At 43.3% G+C, this 20,815-nt stretch overlaps 1 protein-coding gene across 1 annotated transcript in view; it reads left to right on the plus strand.

Annotated features, from left to right (window-relative positions):
- The window catches only part of grin2ca (glutamate receptor, ionotropic, N-methyl D-aspartate 2Ca), a 432,253-nt gene that overhangs the window by 125,230 nt on the left and 286,208 nt on the right, over nucleotides 1–20,815 (plus strand). The window contains exon 6 of the mRNA XM_034190478.1: nucleotides 13,232–13,400. Within this exon, the coding sequence (XP_034046369.1) occupies nucleotides 13,232–13,400 (169 nt within the window). The remainder of the gene's footprint in view (nucleotides 1–13,231; nucleotides 13,401–20,815) is intronic.

The following is a 20,815-nucleotide window of genomic DNA, read 5'->3' on the forward strand; positions in this document are numbered from 1 at the left end:
CCGAGCCACACAAGGGCGGGGCCCAGCCCCCAGACAAGAGGCGAGGCCCGACCCCGGGGCCAGGAAGAGCACAAGGCCTATTGGTCCTTTTTACCTAATACCTATTGGTCTTACATCTCTTGGACATAAATCTATGACCAGACGGAAGCATTTTGAACTCAGGGTACACGGGGTGACTGGGATCGTCCAAGATCGACCTCACCGTCTTAATGGATTTGTTTTTATATATAGATGGCAGGTTGCTTAAGGAAACATCAGCAGTCTTGTTGCACTCATTTACAATACGGTCCAGACGGTTTTTGTTTATCAAAGTTAAAAACCCATACCAGCAGATAAAAGAAAAGGTAAGAATAGATTCAATAAAACAGCAATAAAACATCTTCATAAAAGTGCTGTCCACATTAAAATGCCTGAGTTTATGGTAAAAATACATGCGTTGGTGAGCTTTCTTACATACCTGGTTACTCTGATGCTCAAAGGTTAATCCACTGTCAATAAAGGTTCCAAGGTATTTATAGTTCTGTACAACTTCCACAGCCAGTCCATTAATAACTACAGGAGAAATGTCATCCTGCTTTTTCCTAAAATGAATTATCAACTCTTTAGTTTTGTTCATGTTGATATCTAAAAAGGCCAGTTTACACCAGCTGATAAAATCTGACACCACACCACCATCTTGATCATCTGAATTTAAATCGACACAATGACAGAATCATTAGAAATTTAACAATAAGTCGTCCTTGATGTTGACTTTGACACATATTAGTATATAGAACAAATAAGAGGTGAAAGGACACAACCCGTTGAGATCTGTTAGTTAAAAAATCCATAAGCCAGCAAAAAATTCCTGGGTCAATGTTGTGCTCATTTTTTAACCTCGGCTAGAATGTGTGGCTGTATACAGTTAAAAGCAGAAGAAAAATCAATGAATAAAAGACGTACAAAGGTTTTAGCCCCCTCTAAATGTGCAAATACTGTATTCAGTAAAGTGCATAGTGCATCATCAGTTCCCCTACCTGACCTGTATGCAAATTAAAGAGAATTCAAATTCATCTTTGACAAAGTCTAAAAGAGCATTTTTCACAGTTATTTCAAATGTCTTCATCACTAAGGAGGTAAGTGCAACAGGCCTATAATCGTTAAGCTGCTTAGGTACACTGATTTTTGGCACATGAACAATTAAGGAGTCATTCCATAAACTGGGGCCTTGTGGAGACAAAGAGAACATTCAAAGATGAAAGAGAAGAGCTCTCCCAGCTGATCAGCACAGTTCCTAAGAATGGGCCACTAATGCCATTGGGGCCCGGACTTTTCCTCTCCTTTGTGGTCCTGAAAAGCCTCTGGACCATGTCCTTACTGACATGGATGGAGTTCTGTCCAGGAGCTGCAACCTTGAAGAGGGACTGTTCTTTACTAAAATCATGAATGGTAAAACAATTATAAAATGATTCATTTCATTGGACAAATTATAGTCGGACTTATTCCCAAGGGAGATTGGGGCTCTCCTGGACTGCATTCCCATCATTGCATTTACCCCATCCCAGGCAGGGCAGGAATTATTGTTGCGGAGAAATTACTCCACTTTCTCTTTATAGTTATGTTTTGCGAGTTTAAGTTCCCTCTTAATTTGTTGCTGTAACTCTCTGTACCTACTGGTGTCACCTTGGTTATAACAGATATTGCGCTGATTAATTATATTTTTAATAGATTTGGACATCCAGGGTTTATTATTAGGACAGATGGAGATATGTTTACAGGGGATAACCAAGTCCTCACAAAAAGTTATGTATGCAGTGATTGTCTCTGTGAGATCATGTAGATTGCTGCATACGCCTTTAAATAAATCCCAATTTGTGCAACTAAAACAGTCCTGCAGACTGAAAACTGCCTCCTCGGACCAAACTGGAACCAAACGTTGCACCAGTTTGTGTTTCTTCAGGACCGGTTTATAGGACTTAAGTAAATACACAACATTGTGATCCGACAAGAGCGGGGCTTGAGAGACAGATCTGTAGCCTCCCCTCACTGACCCAAAACAAAGGTCAAGCCATTTACCATTACGGGTCAGACAAGTCACATATTGTGAAAAATTACACAGCGATCTCCCTGGCTGACAGTGATTGAAATTGCCCATAACAAGAATCGGCACATCAGGGGACAGCCGCCGCACGGTCCTGGCTATAGCCTGGGTAGCTACCTCTGCATTAGCCCTTGGATGAATGTAAACAACTGTTACAAATAACTGGAAATTCCTGAGGTAAATAAAAGGGTTGAAGAGACACCGTGAGGAGTTCAATGTCAGGTGTACACAGTGTCTCCCTAACAATCACTGTGTTACACCAGTTTTTGCTGACATAAACACAAACTCCTCCGTCTAGCGATTTGCTTTTCACAGAGGGGTCTCTATCCAGGCGGAAAGGCTCCCCAAACCTGTCTAATTCCAAATCGGACTGAAAGTCTTGTTCTTTGAGCCTCCGTTAAGGCAAGAATACAAGCACTTTTGTACTCTTCCACGAACTTGACGTTTGCCTGGAGTTCTTCAATTTTTTTTCGGAGTGCCTGGACGTTGGCTAAAATGATCGTAGGTAGGGGTATCTGACAGATGCCCTGTCTCTTTAGTCTTTGGCGCATGCCGCCACATCTCCCCCTCTTCCTTTGGCCAAGCAGCCCATGGCGTCCAGTATAATTTTTCCACTGGAAGCTCAGGACAGATGATCTCCGTGGGAAATGTCACAGTCACATTGTGTCATCGTGCTGTCATGTTTTCCCAGATTTTACTTGGAACTGGACTTTTACTTGGATGGATTTCACTTGGAATTGGACTTTTACTGAAATGCATGTGTGCATTCATTCTCTTTAATCCCACGGTCAACTCCAGAATGTACTTTGAGCATTATTTGTACCATGCAGGAAATTTCATGTCATTAGGATCTTGGGACAATGACATTCCATTCCCTAATGTCTATCTGTGGTACAAATGTGGTGAGAATCTGTGAAGTAGTTTTGAAGAAATACCTCAAAGCCTATATAAAGTGAAATCTTGATCCAGAAGCCAGATCTGGATCCAGATCACTTCCAAAATCCAGTGGAGTCTTCGATGCCCTATGGAATGCATTACAGTGGAAATCATATGTGAAAAAAAAAAAAAAACAATTGTGAGTTGTATTTATAGAGCTCTGGGATCAAATTTAAATATTTTTGTGTGGATAAATTAACTGAAATGTACAACACAATAATAATAAGCTTTTATTTGTTTGTGGTGATTTTAATATTGATTTACTTGATCCTCATGGTCAGGCACATTTAACAGAATTTATAAACTCTGTGCTTTGTATGGGCGCGTTTCCAATAATCACACTTCCAACTAGGATAACTACAAATTCATCAACACTTATCAATAATATATTAACAAATGCTACTAGGCAACTTAACAGGTGGGTTGCTCGTAAGTGACGTCAGTGATCATTTATCAGTTTTCGTAGCTTTCAAATCATTTGCTGATATAAAGGAACAAAAACAAACTGTAACTTTCAAAAGGAAAATTACTGATGCTACTATTGAAAACCTCAGAAGGGACTTATTGCATCATGATTGGTGTAACATTTATTGTGAGGATATTGATAAATCATATGAATTGTTTGTTTCCATTATTTCTAACTTGTATGAAAAACAAGTGCCTATAACTGGGAATAGGAAAAATTGATTAATCTTGGGTTACAAAGGGACTCCAGAAGGCATGTAAAAGAAAAAAAAAAAACAGTTTATAAAATTTAGAACAAAAGAAGCTGAAAGTAAATATGACATATAAAAACAAACGAACATTATGCAAACATGTAAGAAGCAGTTTTATTGCAATTTATTGGAAAAAAATAAAAACAACACTAAAAGCACCTGGAAGCTTTTAAATGAAATTATTAAAAAGAAAAAAGGTGTTAACAATTATCCATCTTACTTTCATACTGATTCTGACAAAACTGTAAACAAAATAAAACTACTGCTGATCATTTCAATAATTATTTTGTCAATGTGGGTAAAAACATCAAATTTGTTTCCTCAAAAACATGCTCTTTGGACAACAGCAAAACAATTAATACAACTCTGGATTCAATGTGTATTAGTGAAACTGATGAAATTGAAATTATTGACATAGTTCACAAGTTAAAAGGGAAAAATCAATTGACAGTGACAACCTTGATATGTTCTTTATTAAAAAAACATTATTGAATGTATTATTAAACCCTTGACTTATGAGGTCTGTCCATAAAGTATAGGTCCTTTTTATTTTTTTCAAAAACTATATGGATTTCATTCATATGTTTGTACGTCAGACATGCTTGAACCCTCGTGCGCATGCATGAGTTTTTCCATGCCTGTTGGTGACGTTGTTCGCCTGTGAGCACACCTTGAGAAGGACTGGTCCTGCCCCCTCATTGGAATTCCTTTGTCTGAGAAGTTGTTGAGAGACTGGCGCTTTGTTTGATCAAAATTTTTTCAAAACCTGTGAAGCACATCGAAGTGGACACGGTTCGAAAAATTCAGCTGGTTTTCGGTGAAAATTTTAACGGCTGATGAGAGATTTTGAAGTGATTCTGTCGCTTTAAGGACTTCCCACGGAGCGGGACGTCGCGCCCCCAGGCGCCATCGTCAGCCTGTTTCAAGCTGAAAACCTCCACATTTAAGCCTCTGTTGAACCGGGACGTCGTGAGAGAACAGAGAAGTTTCAGAAGAAGTCAGTTTCAGCATTTTATCCAGATATTCCACTGTTAAAGGAGATTTATTTTAATGAAAGACGTGCAGGCGGATTTGCACGTCGGCTTGCAGCCGCCGCGATGCGCCGCCACAGGAAAAACACCTCCGTGTTGATAACCATTTGTAAAATCCAGGCGGCTTTTGATGGCTTTCAGTGGAGTGAGTATCTGAGAAATTGTTTAACAGTTGGGCATGTTCCAACTTGTCCTTAAGGCTTCCAACGGAGGTGTTTTTCCTGTTGTGCCGCGCTGCTCCGGCTGCAAGCCGACGTGCAAATCCGCCCGCACGTCTTTCATTAAAAAAATCTCCTTTAACAGTGGAATATCCGGATAAAATGCTGAAACTGACTTCTTCTGAAACTTCTCTGTTCTCTCACGACTTTCCAGGTCAACAGAGGCTTCAATGTGGAGGTTTTCAGCTTGAAACAGGCTGACGACGGCGCCTGGGAGCGCTGCGCGACGTCCTGCTCCGTGGGAAGTCCTTAAAGCGACAGAATCACTTCAAAATCTCTCATCAGCCGTTAAAATTTTCACCGAAAACCAGCTAAATTTTTCGAACCGTGTCCACTTCGATGTGCCCCACAGGTTTTGAAAAAATTTTGATCTAACAAAGCGCCAGTCTCTCAGCAACTTCTCAGACAAAGGAATTCCAATGAGGGGGCTGGACCACACCTCCCACAAGGCGTGCTCACAGGCGAATGATGTCACCGACAGGCGTGGAAAAACTCACGCATGTGCACGAGGGTTCAAGCATGTCTGATGTACAAACATATGAATGAAATCCATATAGTTTTTGAAAAAATAAAAAGGACCTATACTTTATGGACAGACCTCGTACATTTGTAATTTGTCAGTGATGGCTGGGAAATGTCCTTCTAAAATGAAAATCCCTAAAATCCTTTAGGTTAAGGTGATACCATTGTTCAGATCTGGTGATAGCATGTTTTTTCAAACTACAGGCCAATCTCATTGTTACTACAGTTTTCAAAAATTCTGGAAAATATATTTGTAAAGAGGTTGAATGATTTCTTAACTAAACAACCCAATCTTAGTGAACATCAGTATGGTTTTAGGAAAAATCGCACTACTTCATTGGCTTTGGTCAATTTTGTTGAACAGGTTACAAATGCAACAGAGAAGAAGAAATACACTGTAGGAGGTTTTTTTTATTTGCAGAAAGCATTTGATACCATACATCACACCTTACTATTGAATAAATTACAGAAGTGCGGTATTAGAGGACTGGCCCTTGATTGGTTAACACTCGAAAACCCAGCCTTTTCTCCTACCTCCTATTCTGACCGGAGGGTGCCAAATGGCACTGCTGGGGTAATTTACAACTCATTAGGCCACCTTTTCTTATGCACCTCTTTTTATGTTTGATATGTAAGTGCAGCCATTAGATTGGAATGTGGCAGTGCCAGAGTGACTTTCTGCTCAAGCTTGCATTCTGACTTTGAGAAAGTCAGAAAAGTCTCTGTTAAGCATGCATACACAAACAAAAAGACCAAAAAATTGAACACTGACATGAAATTGAATTGAAGCTTTGCACCACTTTTTAAAACTCTTGTATTATGTTGCGAGTCAATTTGACCCATTTCAATTTTTGTGTTGGCCAAAGTGCAGGTTATCCTCACTTTTTTCACATGAAAGTTTATGACTTTTCCTCATCTAGTGTCATGAACTGCTGTGTAAAGTCTGAACACTTTGATGTGTTGTGGAGTGTCTGCACAGAGTTTGTATACAAAGATGATGTGGGTCATTTTGACCCAGACACACAGCGGCTGTTCAAATCCAAAATAAACATGTCTCTTTGATCTACTTTATTTTGATTGTCTCTGAATAGCCATTCAGAACCAGGTGTGGTGGAAGAGGGACCTTCTCTCCACTGTTCTTGTCACTGTTTCCATGTTTTTTTTGAGAAATACACCAAAATGAGCTCCATGATTTATATCTGAAGAAGTTTTGTCGCAGCTTATGAACTGGGATAGTGATGCAGAGGAAGAGATTCCAGAGACAGAGGATCCTTCAGAGCCAGAGGACAATGCTATTGATGATCCAGATTGTCAATTTTCCCACGATGAGGAGGATTCAGAGGATGAGTCTGCCGGTGTCCCTTCATCAGATGAAAACCAAGAAATGCAACAATCGTCATCCACACAGGGGACATGGACATCTAAAGACAGTGAAATAAAATGGTCAGCATCACCACACCAAAGTCAAGGCAGATTGTCATCTTCTAATATAATCAAAATGACTCCTGGTCTGACAAGATTTACTGTAAAAGAACTGATGATATTGAATCACCATTTCAGCTCTTCATATCCACACCCATAGAGAAGATAATCCTCGACATGATGAACTTGGAGGGCAGGCATGTTTTTCAAGAGAAATGGAAGCCACTGAGTCCACTGCCACACAGAGTGATGCAGCTGGAAAGGATGGTCTCAATGGTGCCACGGTAGAAAGTGCTCATAATGGTTGGTGGAGCACTTTTCCACTTGAGTTTGCGCAGGAAGTAGAGAAACCGCTGGGCCTTCTTTGCCAGGGATGCAGTGTTGGTGGCCAGGACAGGTCCTCACTGATGTGCACCGCCAGGAATTTGGTGCTGCTCACTCTCTCCACAGCAGCACCCTCGATGGTCAGTGGCAGGTGTTGGGTGTGACCTTTCCAGGAGTCAACAACAAATCCTTGGTCTTGCTGACATTCAGCAGGAGGTTGTTGTTTCTGCACCATGTGGTCAGAAGGTTGACCTCTTCCCTGTAGTGAGTCTCATCACCCTTGGTCATGAGCCCCAACAGAGTTGTGTCCGCAAACATCACTATGTGGTTTGTGCTGTGGGTTGCTGTGCAGTCATGTGTCAGTAATGTGAAGAGCAGTGGACTGAGTACGCAGCCATGGGGAGCCCCTGTGTTTAATACCATGCTGCTTGAGGTGTGTTGCCAACATGGACTGCTTGTGGCCTCTGGGTGAGGAAGTCCAACAGCCAGTTGCAAAGGGAAGTGCTGAGCCCCAGCACGTCCAGTTTGCATATGAGCTGTTGAGGTATTATGGTGTTGAACGCTGAACTGAAGTCTATGAAGAGCATTCTCACATATCAAATCAAATCAATTTATTTATATAGCACCAAATCAACAAACAGTTGCCCAAGGTGCTTTATATTGCAAGGCAAAAGCCATACAATAATCACAGAAAAACCCCAACGGTCAAAACGACCCCCTATGAGCAAGCACTTGGCGAGAGTGGGAATGAAAAACTCCCTTTTAACAGGAAGAAACCTCCAGCAGAACCAGGCTCAGGGAGGGGCAGTCTTCTGCTGGGACTGGTTGGGGCTGAGGGGAGAGAATCAGGAAAAAGACATGCTGTGGAAGACAGCAGAGATCAATCACTAATGATTAAATGCAGAGTGGTGCATACAGAGCAAAAAGAGAAAGAAACAGTGCATCATGGGAACCCCCCAGCAGTCTAAGTCTATAGCAGCATAGCTAAGGGATGGTTCAGGGTCACCTGATCCAGCCCTAACTATAAGCTTTAGCAAAAAGGAAAGTTTTAAGCCTAATCTTAAAAGTAGAGAGGGTGTCTGTCTCCCTGATCCGAATTGGGAGCTGGTTCCACAGGAGAGGAGCCTGAAAGCTGAAGGCTCTGCCTCCCATTCTACTCTTAAAAACCCTAAGAACTACAAGTAAGCCTGCAGTCTGAGAGCGAAGCACTCTATTGGGGTGATATGGTACTAAGAGGTCCCTAAGATAAGATGGGACCTGATTATTCAAAACCTATAAGTAAGAAGAAGAATTTTAAATTCTATTCTAGAATTAACAGGAAGCCAATGAAGAGAGGCCAATATGGGTGAAATATGCTCTCTCTTCTAGTCCCCGTCAGTACTCTAGCTGCAGCATTTTGAATTAACTGAAGGCTTTTCAGGGAACTTTTAGGACAACCTGATAATAATAAATTACAATAGTCCAGCCTAGAGGAAATAAATGCATGAATTAGTTTTTCAGCATCACTCTGAGACAAGACCTTTTTAATTTTAGAGATATTGCGCAAATGTAAAAAGCAGTCATATTTGTTTAATATGCGAATTGAAGGACATATCCTGATCAAAAATGACTCCAAGATTTCTCACAGTATTAGAGGTCAGGGTAATTCCATCCAGAGTAAGGATCTGGTTAGACACCATGTTTCTAAGATTTGTAGGGCCAAGTACAATAACTTCAGTTTTATCTGAATTTAAAAGCAGGAAATTAGAGGTCATCCATGTCTTTATGTCTGTAAGACATTCCTGCAGTTTAACTAATTGGTGTGTCCTATGAGTCCTTCTTGTCCAGATGGGTGAGGGCTAGGTGCAGAGCTGAGCAGATTGTGTCATCTGTAGATCGCTTGGCTCTGTATGCAAACTGGGAGGAGTCTAGGGGGGGAGGAGGATGGATTTGATGCGTGACATGACTAGCCGTTCTAAGCACTTCATGATGATGGGTGTCTGTGCCACCAGACGGTAGTCATTGAAGCAGGATGGAGCTGATTTTTTTTGGCACAGGTTATGATGGTTGCAGCTTTGAAGCATGATGGAACAACGGCTTGCTTCTGGGAAGTGTTAAAGACATCTGTGAAGACATCCTTAAGCTCCTCTGCGCAGTCCTTCAGCACGTGACCAGGGATGTTGTCCGGACCTGTTGATTTGCGGGTGTTGATGGCCACTAGTGTCTTCACGCTGGCGACAGAGAGGCACAGGGTCTGGTCATGGGGAGGGGGTGGGGTCTTCTGTGGCTGTGTGGTGTTCAGTGCTTCAAAGCATGCAAAGAAGCATTTCACGTTGTTGAGCAGAGACATGTTGCTCTCATAGCTCTGTGGTGCTGGCTTGTAGTCAGTGATGGCCTGAATGCCTCGCCATACGCTCTGTGCGTCCTTGCTGTCTTGAAGTGGGACGTTATCTTTTGTGTGTAGTCCTTTTTTGCCTTCCTGATGCCACGGGACAGGTTGGCTCTCGCTGTTCTCAAGCCAGATTCATCCCCGGCTTTGAAGGCTTTGTCTCTGGCTCTCAGCAGCTTGTGGACATCACCTGTCAGCCATGGTTTCCGGTTGGCCCGGGTGATGATGGTTTTTGTGTGGGTCACATCATCATCATTTGCAGCCTTATAGGGAGAAAGGATCAACAATTATGATAAATTGTGTAAAAAATTGCATTGCGTAAAAGGATTCCATTCGCGATTTCATAAAATAGACTGGAAGGTGTTCAAGGAAGTCAGTCTGGACAGTTTCAGTTTGGATGGGAGAACGTTCCAATCAGAGGGAGCTGAGAAACTGAAGGCATTCTTTCCTGCTTCAGAGCATACATAAAGGTACACAAACACATAACATGTTATTCGAATGCAGAGCATAACGGCTTTCAAATCTCTGAACTAAACTGTATAAATAGGTTGGAACCAAACCAATAAGAGTTTTCTAAACCAGAATCATTCAATGTGTATAACACCTGGCAGACAAAGAGGGCATGCCTGCTTTGGCAAACAACTCACAGTGGTGGGTGTGGTGGCTACAACCAGTGATGAATCTCAGGGCACAGTGATACAGTGGGGTCAGGGACAGCAGACTGGATAAAGCACACCTATATGCAACATCGCCATAGTCCAATAAGGGCAAGAAGGTAGCAGTTGTCAGGAGCTTCTGAGCACTTAAGTATCCCAAGAACACATATTAGAAGGTACAATTGAGTTTGCTAAATTTTTCCCCCAGATTAGCAAAATAATCATTAAAATGATCGATGACCCCAATTCCAATGAAGTTGGGAAGTTGTGTAAAATAAATAAGTATATACAAAGTATACAAAAGAGACTCACATTTCAACGTGAAAGTCACATCTTCATCAGAGTTAGGACTCTGATGAAGATGTGACTTTCATGTTGAAAATGATCAAATTACTTTGATCAGCTTAAATGCTTTGGCAGTACTATCTTTATGGTCATGCTAATGAAGCTTCTTTTGAATTTGAGAGACAGAAGTATTTTGTTTCTTGCTTAATCTGTCACTCTTCAAAAGACTATATGCCCCAGACTTTAATGTGGCCTTCACTACATCATTGAAGCCAGTTTAATGATGTCACACACTTGTGAAATATGAATTCCTGAATGACACCAATAAGGTAGCTGTTGTGGGCTCTGGACTGTGCACAAGGCAATCCCAAAGAGACTGCTTCAAACAATGTATTATACCATGTTGAATATGCTGAAGGAAGGTTCAAAATCAGTTGTCCTGTATTATCAACAGAATGATGACAGATGTGAGTTGGTTAATATATCCTTCATCTTCACAGTGACAGGATGCTGTCAACAATTTGTCAGCATCCTGACAAATTTTAGAAAAGCATACAGAGGTCACTTTCTTGCAAAGCAGCCCACATTATGATCAGTGAAACCTTTAAGTTAATTAGCACAGAAAACCTGCTGATAATATTTTAAGATTGGGTTTTAAAAGAGTGGCATTTGCACCGTAATCACCACCACCTGTACAGACCCCCTTATCATGTTTAGCTTAATGTAAGCAATATACTAATGCAGTGATATTCCCCTGCACATTAATGGAGAGGAACTGAAGTGGGTTAATGCATCAGATTCCTCCACATCACAAAAGGACCTGCAAAGGACTTCTGACATAGAAAAGAAAGCTCAGCAGGGACTTTTCTTCTTTAGGAAACTCAGCAGACTCAGACTCTCCACTCAGCTCCTAGTGAACTTCTACAGGAGCACAATAGGGAGCATCCTCTGCTACAGTGCTACACTGTGGTACTCCAGCTACACTCCAGACAAACAGTAGAGACTTGGGCTGAATAGTTAGTTAAAAGTGCAGAGAGAATTGCGGGTACCAAGCTCCCGGATTTGGACACAATTTATGCCCGGGTTTATATAAGACTAGTAGCGTCATCAAGGACCACACCCACACAGGTCACAAACTGTTTGACCTTCTCCCAATAGGGCTAAAAGATTCAGGACAATCAAGACACAACCGTACACATTGAAGAACAGTTTCTTTCCAAGAGCTGTGGCCTCCATCACACAACACTGAGGATGGCACAAATTGATTACCCCCACCCCATGCCAGTATAAGCTGCTGTGATGGACTAGGTCACTTCAAATTATTTTGATCTGTAAATAGACTGTCCAGTGGTGGACAGGGACCATAGATATTTCACCAAGAAATCAGCTGGAGCCATTGTTCTGGTTTGAGGGTGGTCACAGCAATTTAATTCAATCATAGTAGAAAGTGATGTCACCTCAAGACTAGATTTTAAGGAACCTTGTGAACACATGCTTGATATATGCCTATTACCACTGGGATGACTGTGGCCTTTATCTTCGGCAGCATGGTGGCTTAGTGGTTAGCACTGTTGCCTCACAGCAATTAGACCATGGGATTGATTCCCAACTGTGGCCTTTCTGTGTGGAGAAGAAGAAGAAGAGAAGAGGATCACATTTGTGGGTAGCCAATGAAAGTGCAAAGCTTGTTTCCAGACGGGGCCACACCACATGTCTCTCACTCCTCCCCAGCACTGTTGTTGAATGTGCCAGTTAGGAGCGTGGCTGCAATCGGGAAGCAAACTCGGATCACTGGCGTCCCAGTCCAATACATAAACCATTACACCACCACCTGGAGTTTGCATGTTGCATACTCCGGTGTCCTCTCACATTTTAAGGCATGTAGGTTAGATGAAGTGGAAACTTTATAATTGCCCAGGTCTCCCTTGCAAAAGCAATCTTGATCTCAATGGGACAATTTTGGTCAAATAAAGGTTGAATTAAATCTTCCACATCTGTCGTAGTTCTGCCTTCGGCCCTTGATATTTTTTCTGTCTTCTCGTGTTCATTTTGATCACTTGAAATTGTAACATCTAGCACAGCTGAGCTCTTCTGGTCTGTATAGAACTTGACGTTTCACAAAACTTTAGCTCTGCTGTTCTCAGCCACCTTTTGTGGTGTTCCCCACATGGATTTTGGTATTTCCAATCTGTATTTGGTACAGATGTTCTTGTACACCATGTCAGCTACTGTATTGTGCCTCTCACCTGGCATCTTGCTCTCTGCCACGATATGGTGGACTGTCTCAGGGTCATTGTTGTGCAAATTGCACAAAGGGTCCTGCCGGCTATGGCATCCTCTGTGGACCTCGTACTCAAACCCTGTTCTTGTGCTGCCTCTCTCCTGTCAATCAGTCCTGCCCGTGATTTGTTGAAGTCAGCCACCTCGCCTATCTGCTGGTGGTACATCCCATGGATTTGTCAGATCTTCCGTGATGTCTCTCCTTCACCACCCTGTGGGGAGAAAATCACAAGTACCAATCAAGACAAACTATCTGATAACTTGTAGGTGTTGAAAGGCATAATTCATCATTTTCAAAACTAACATTCAGCCTAATTGTGTATACTCAGTTTACCGAACATCACATTTATGTCTCATTTGTTTGTTTCCCCCACCCCTCCATTTCTGTTTCAGTATTGTAGGACAAACTGAGCCGTACACCAAACTGTGCTGTAAGGGCTTTTGCATCGACATCCTGAAGAAATTGTCCCGCAACATAAAGTTCTCCTACGACCTCTACCTGGTCACCAATGGCAAGCATGGCAAGCTGGTCCACGGCATATGGAACGGGATGATTGGAGAAGTAAGACAGCCAAGCAACACAGCAAAAATCAGTAGCCATTTTAAAATATGTACATTTTTGACTTAAGTGCACACAAAAAAACAAAAAATGAACACTCTGATCCATAACTATTTGGACAGTCAGCCAGCTTTTGTAATTTGCCTCAGTACAACCACCAAAATGGAGTTGGAATGAAACAATGAAGGTCTGGTCGGATTATTGACTTTCAGTTCTAAATTCATTAATAAAGCGTTTAGGCATGTCAGTGATGTTCATACACTCAACAAAAAATATAAACGCAACACTTTGGTTTTGCCCATTTTGTATGAGATGAAGACTCAAGATCTAAACTTTTTCCATATACACAATATCATCATTTCCCTCAAAATATTGTTCACAAACCAGTATAAATCTGTGATAGTGAGCACTTCTTTGCTGAGATACATCTGCTCACTCTGGTCTTTTGCGGTTTGTGTGCAGTTTCACATCCAAACTCCAGAGGGCATGTGAGCTTGCCAAGGCAAACTTGGAGAAGGCTCAAGGAAAGATGAAACACAGGTTTGACAAGAAAGCTAAATGCAGACTGTTTTCTCCAGGGGACAGAGTACTGGTTCTACTGCCACTTCCTGGGTCTGCATTGCATGCTCAATATAGCGGGCCTTTTGAGATTGAGCAGAAAGTCAGTAATACTGATTAACACCCAGAAGGCCAAGGTCTGGTCAAATGACCAATCCAATCTACCTCTAAAGTCCACAGATAGTCAAATGACTCCAAGATCCCCTGTGGAGAGCTACTTCTGTTATGTAAACAAGGAAGTCTCAGAACACCTCAGGGGAGGGGCTGACTTGGCTAGCGACATTCTTGTGTTTGCATATTTGCTGTCTGAAAGGGCTGCTGATTTGTGCTTAGGTGGATAAATAACTTTACCCTGGGGGAGAGATGAAATTTTGTTTTCTGAATTGTATTGAAATGTACCAAAAAACACACCAAAAGAAAACTTTGTTTTCTGAGTTGTATTGAAATGTACCAAAAAACACACCAAAAGAAACTTTGTTTTCTGGATTTTATTGAAATGTACCAAAATGTACCAAAAAACACACCAGAAAACCAAAATATATACAATAGGTACAAGTTACAGTCACTCACAATGACTAACAGTCCCCACACTGTTATTATGTCATTATGTCCACATGAAGCAGACACACATGCGTCACAGTGGGCAGTTGTTAGTCCATGTCTATCCAAACACAGTACATGTTGTCCAGCTGGGACATCCAGAACGACAGATCTTTCAGCCGCTGTGGTGCACAAATAGTTGTAGCAATAGGTGTACTAGGCAGCTGTAATTTTACACGTTTTGCACACAACTCCTGCTTCATACGCAGCCCTTTCAGCTAAGCAGGCAAGTGACTCCAAGATCCCCTGTGGAGAGCTACTTCTGTTATGTAAACAAGGAAGTCTCAGAACACACAGACAGCAAATATGCAAACACAAGAATCTGGCTAGCCAAGTCAGCTAGCCAGGGTCATTTGACTCTCCATGGACTTTATGCAAACACAAGAATGTGGCTAGCCAAGTCAGCTAGCCAGGGTCATTTGACTTTCCGTGGGCTTTACAGGTAGAAGAGAAAAGCTTGGACCTCCGAGTGTTAATTGGTTAAGACCCCTGATAGGAAGAGGAAAGAATGTTTATGTCTTATTAATCTTCTCAAGCCTTATTTTAACAGGAATGATGTCCTGTCCGGTCAGAAATCTGTTGCTGGGCTGACTACCACAGTGTCAGAACCCGAGGATACAGTGTGGGTGGGAAAAATATGTTCCTGAAAGAAGATTGTTGAACTCTGAGTTATTGTCAAACCTGGATGTTCATCTTTCCTATCTAGACTTTGACAAGCATGCTGACATTGTGGCTATTATTCGCAGGCATACTGGACTCTTCTCAGATGTTCCCACCTGTACCAGTGTGTTGCACCATGATATTGATGTTGATGATGCAGTTTCATAAAGCAACACCCCTTCAGAGTGAACCCTGAGAAGCACCAGATGATGCAAAAAGAGGTGCATTATATGCCACAGTATGGTATTGCCCAGCCCTATATCCAGTTCTCTGTCAAGAATGTGACTGTGGACAAAAGCATCCGGGTCTTCCCAAATCAGAAACCCTGGATAACCAGCCAAGTCCGCACACTTCTCAGGGCCCGCGACGCAGCCTTCAGGTTTGGCGACAGAGCTCTGTACAGCGCTGCTCGAGCTAACCTGAAAAGAGGAGTGAGAAGGGCTAAAGAGGGCCACAGGTTGCGCATAGAGTCCCACCTGCCAGCCAGCAACAACACACGGGAGGTGTGGCGGGGCATAAAAGACATCACAAACTTTGTGGGCTGTGATGTGTCAACAGGAGATCTGAGTGCACCACTGGCAGAGGAGCTAAACTGCTTCTTTGCCCATTTTGATACATCCCAGCGGCACTCATCCGCTAAAGCTCTGCCCCCATCCCCACTGCTTTCCTGCCCCACTCCACTTACTGTCCAGGGGCATGAAGTCAGACGGGTGCTCCTGGCAGTGAATCCTAAGAAAGCCGCTGGCCCAGACAGAAGTACCTGGCAAGGTGCTCAGAGTGTACACTTACCAGCTTGACCCCACCTTTACCAGGATCTTCAACTTCTCTCTGGACCAGCAGTTATCCTGCCCTGCCTCAAAGCAACCACAATAATACCTGTGCTGAAGAAGTCTCCCATCACCAGTCTGAATGATTACCGTCCGGTGGCCCTTACTCCGGTAGTCATGAAGTGGTTCGAGAGACTAATTCTCCAGCACATCAAGGACTATCTTCTTCCAGACTTCAACCCTCACCAGTTCGCATACCATGCAAACAGATCCACAGAGGATGCCATCGCCGTAGTTCTTCACTCTGCGCTGAGCCACCTGGAGCAGCAGCAGACTACGTTCGGATGCTCTTTGTAGATTACAGTTCAGCCTTCAATACAACAATCACAGACATTCTCACTACAAAACTGGACATTCTTGGCCTCCCCACTCTCACATGTGCCTGGATCAAAGACTTCCTGACCAACCCCCAGACTGTGACACTTGGCCCCCACCTCTCCTCCACCCACACGCTGAGCATCAGCTCCCCACAGAGCTGTGTGCTGAGCCCCCTCCTATACTGCCTCTACACCTACGACTGCAGTTCGGCCCACCAAACAACCTGGTCGTCAAGTTTGCTGATGACACCACTGTGGTCGGACTCATCTCTAAGAATGATGAGACAGCTTATAAAGAGGAGGTCCTGAAGCTGGCAACCTGGTGTTCAGATAATAACTTCGTACTGAACACCAAGAAAACCAAGGAAATCATCATTGACTACAGGAAGCACAGCACCGACCCACTCCCCCCCTTTTCATCAATGGCGAACGTGTGGAGAGGGTTCACATCTTTAAGTTTCTTGGTGTCCTAATCTCTGATGATATCTCCTGGTCTGAACATCACAGCAGTCACCAAGAAGGCTCAGCAGTGGCTACACTTACTGAGAGTCCTCAGGAAGCACAAACTAGACTCCAACCTGCTGCTGATCTTCTACCGAGCATCCACTCAGAGCCTCCTGACATACTTTATCACAGTATGGTACGGCAGGTGTACTGCTGCAGACAGGGAGAGGCTCCAGAGAGTCGTAAAGACAGCCCAAAAAGCTCCTCCCGAGTGACCGAGCTCCTCACCCTATCTCTAAGGGAGCGCCCAGCTACCCTGCTAAGGAAACTCATCTCGGCCGCTTGTACTCGCGATCTCATTCTTTCAGTCATGAGCCAAATCTCATGACCATAGGTGAGGATCGGAACGTAGATCGATCGGTAAATCGAGAGCTTTGCCCCCCTACTGAGCTCTCTCTTCACCACGACGGTCTGATACAGCGACCGCATCACTGCAGATGCTGCACCGATCCGTCTATCGATCTCACGCTCCATCCGTCCCTCACTCGTGAACAAGATTTTATGACATTTATGAACACGTATGTACAAAAACACCATTCTAAAACATCAGTTATAATCTCTTGCCAGTGACATTTTTAATTACAACATCATGAACAGAATGGATGTCATCTCAAGTTTTGCTTTACTGATTCACAGAAGTCGTGTCATCATAGGCGTCCGGGTCATCTCGCATTAAAGATTGATAGCGGCATTGGGGTGTTGGAGTTGAAGAATGTTGCATTGGACAAATGTTTGTGCTATAGTTTTAACAATCATGGAACGGATGCAGGGTATTACACAGCAGAATAACACGAAAAATACAGCCATTATTACAAAGACCGGAGTCAACACTTTGAGCAGTAGTTGCCATCAGGTACCAGAAGAAAACCAGGACCAGAAGTCCCAGTGGTGGGAATGCATGGTGGACTCAACTGAGTCCCGAACTTCAGTCATTTCTCGCAAGGCTCGGGTGATAGCTCCTCCATCAGTGGTGTTATCTGAAATGAAAGTGCAGCACGCTGTGCCCACTATAGCACACACATCTCCTTGCGGTGCGGTCCACAAGTCCAGAACCATACAGTTCTGTAACACCATAAGTCGGAGGGCTCTTATTTCTTCCATCGTAGCGTTTGCCATAGCGAGGGTGGAGTTCATAAAACGTAAGAAACTATATCATGTCATTTCCACTTGATCTGCCACTAGGTTGACTCCAGCTTGAGGAACAAAGCCGAATAAAACCCTTCATCCGTCTCCAAAGATGCGCTTATCTGGGGGTATGTCTCCTACAGTATCAACTAGGGTGCGCTTGGATTGTTTGATATTGTGGGCTTCCCTGAATTTAAGCGTAGAGGTTGACCATAAATGTTTAGGGATGTAAACTAATTCTTCATGTAAATACACTAATCCGCATGTTCCTCCCCAACGTGGAGGGAGGTGGGCATAGACATTGGTGCCGCAAAGCCAGTACTAATCAGTTAGTATCCTGTTACCCTTTTTGGAGGGAGCAATTGCAGATCAACCACATCCTGGCGAATTATAACACCACTTTTTGTCATCAAATGATTTCTTGTAGAATAGTTATCTTAAGGTTGCATTGTTGGCACAGGTATTATTATTCATGCATTGTTTTTGGGCACGTTTATTCTCATACCGACAATAGGTGTAGGTTGCATTGCACAACCATTTGGGAACATCGCCTAATCATCTAGAACCATTGGCTGTCACCAGGGCTTAATTTGAGGGGGAGCAAGCCGGAGCGTGCTCCGGAACCTCGGACGCGCGCTCTGGAACCTCTGACGTTGGCTCCGCCAGCTATTTATCCCTTTATCTACGGCGATGGCGCCCACGCCATATTTTCCATATGTATCAAAGTGCATTGTTAAGCTAACACCAAGGGCTTTCCAATGATATATGGTGTATTACGGTAAACATAAGCCTGTGATGTCATAATGCAGAGGAAAAACACGGAAGTTTCACACTAGTGCGCCGCTTATTCTCATTACCGTAGGTTCTCATGTAAGCCCTCACTCTGAAAAATTTCAACACTGACAGCAAGCCAAGAACCCGTGCTTTCCAACACTATGCTATATGTTGCATATATTATGGTAAAGTGCGTTCGGTGACTTTTGAAATGAGGGAAAAGTATGAAAAAGAGCGCAAAAGTAACAGAAAAGTACAGAGACAGACAGCAAACATAAATGTAGTAATTTTTGAGGAAAAGGCAGGGTGTTAGTGTCATTTGTGAAGGTGTGTGTGCATGTTTGTGTGGGTGTGCAGTTTATTTTAAGTGTGGCACACAGCATTGTTCGCAAGCCCCACCCCCCCCCCCCCCCCCCCCCGCCCTTCTTGGTTTTCTCCACCAGAGCCACCCATCCTCTGCACTCCGGGACCTCCCACTTTACAAATTAAGCACTGGCTGTCACGCAATAGTCAAAAGCGTGGTATATCAGTAGGTCAGATATTAGTAAGGGATTTTTTTACTTGGGGCCATGCTATTACATCGTGTGTTCCATTCGCTGAACAATTTATGCGGAATAATGCGGAAAACCCGGTTATATTAATTGGGATGGTAAAATTCACCTGGTCTATATCTGTATTTATTCCTGGGTGCGCAGACAAAGCTAATAAACAGTCCATTTTAATAAGAGGTGGTACTGTAGCATGTAGCCCATTGTGAGTGCTGGACACTGGCATGTGAGTGCATACATAACAGTTAGATTGATTAGCCATGTGTGAAGTGTAATTCACAAATCTCCACCACATATTCATGGCATATGGGTGGCATGGTGTCTCCGGCGTGTCGACGAATCGTTTCTCTCTGGTGTCCAGCTGTTGTTTCGCCAGTTGAACACGTAGCATCCATTGTTAGGCTATCCACCAAAACATTAGTCCCACCAGAACCATACATGCTAAGACCACAGCACAACAGCCTGTCCTGCAATGGGAGGAATGAGTACGCCTCTTTGGGCCACGCTCTCCCTGCTCATTCATTTCAGGCATTGTTGCTAGGCTACAGTGCCGCCAGGGAACCACACCTAATTGAGTAGGGATCCCCCTGCTTCACTGACGTTGAGACGAACCACCCCTATACGGTGCAATCCCTTTGTAGTCAGACTTCCCCACTACTCGTTTGAGGCTCCTGGCACACGCTGCAGCTTACAGTGGCTTAGATGTATCCACGTCGGTCTTTCAGCAATCTTCACTGCGGTCGGTGTAGTCAGTAGCACTTGATATGGTCCTTCCCAGCGTGGACTGGACCAACACTTTCTTTTGATGACTTTCACGAACACCCAATCTCCTGGCTTGACCAGCACTTTATCCTGTGGAGACAAAGAATCAGGCGGCAGTGAATGTGCACTGGATATTTCTTTTTGTTGTAAAGTTTGTCTCATAAAGTCAGCTAGAGTCTGTTCTTCATCTGCTATCTTCAAGTCCATTGAAAAGAGTGGTAGCCTATAAGGTCGTCCATAGAGGATTTCAATTGGGGTCAGTCCTGAACTGGTCGGTGTTATGTGCATGTACAGCTTCACTAAGCCCAGGCATTCAGGCCAGGGATGGCCTGTGTCCTCCATGCATTTTTTCAGTCTGCTTTTCAGTGTTCCATTTGTGCGTTCTATCAGTCCTGCACTTTGTGGGTGGTATGCATTTTCTCCACTACTTCGTTCACGAAGTGTGTCCCCTTGTCACTGTACATTGTTTCTGGTATCCCATATTGTGGGACAATGTTTTTACAGATTGCTTTTGCAACTGTCAGTGCATCAGCATGTCTTGATGGAATCATTTCAACCCATTTGGAGAATGCATCAGTTAACACCAGGCAGTATTTGTATGGACCACTTTGATTTAATTCAATGAAATCCATATGTACTGTCTAAAATGGGTACTGTGGCTGTGGAAACTGTCCTTTTTGGTCTCATATTACCCTGAGGGTTGTGTTTCATGCATACAATGCATGTTCTACAAAGTTTTTTGC

The sequence above is a fragment of the Thalassophryne amazonica genome, chromosome 16 (genome assembly GCF_902500255.1).
Source record: "Thalassophryne amazonica chromosome 16, fThaAma1.1, whole genome shotgun sequence".
NCBI lineage: Eukaryota > Metazoa > Chordata > Actinopteri > Batrachoidiformes > Batrachoididae > Thalassophryne > Thalassophryne amazonica.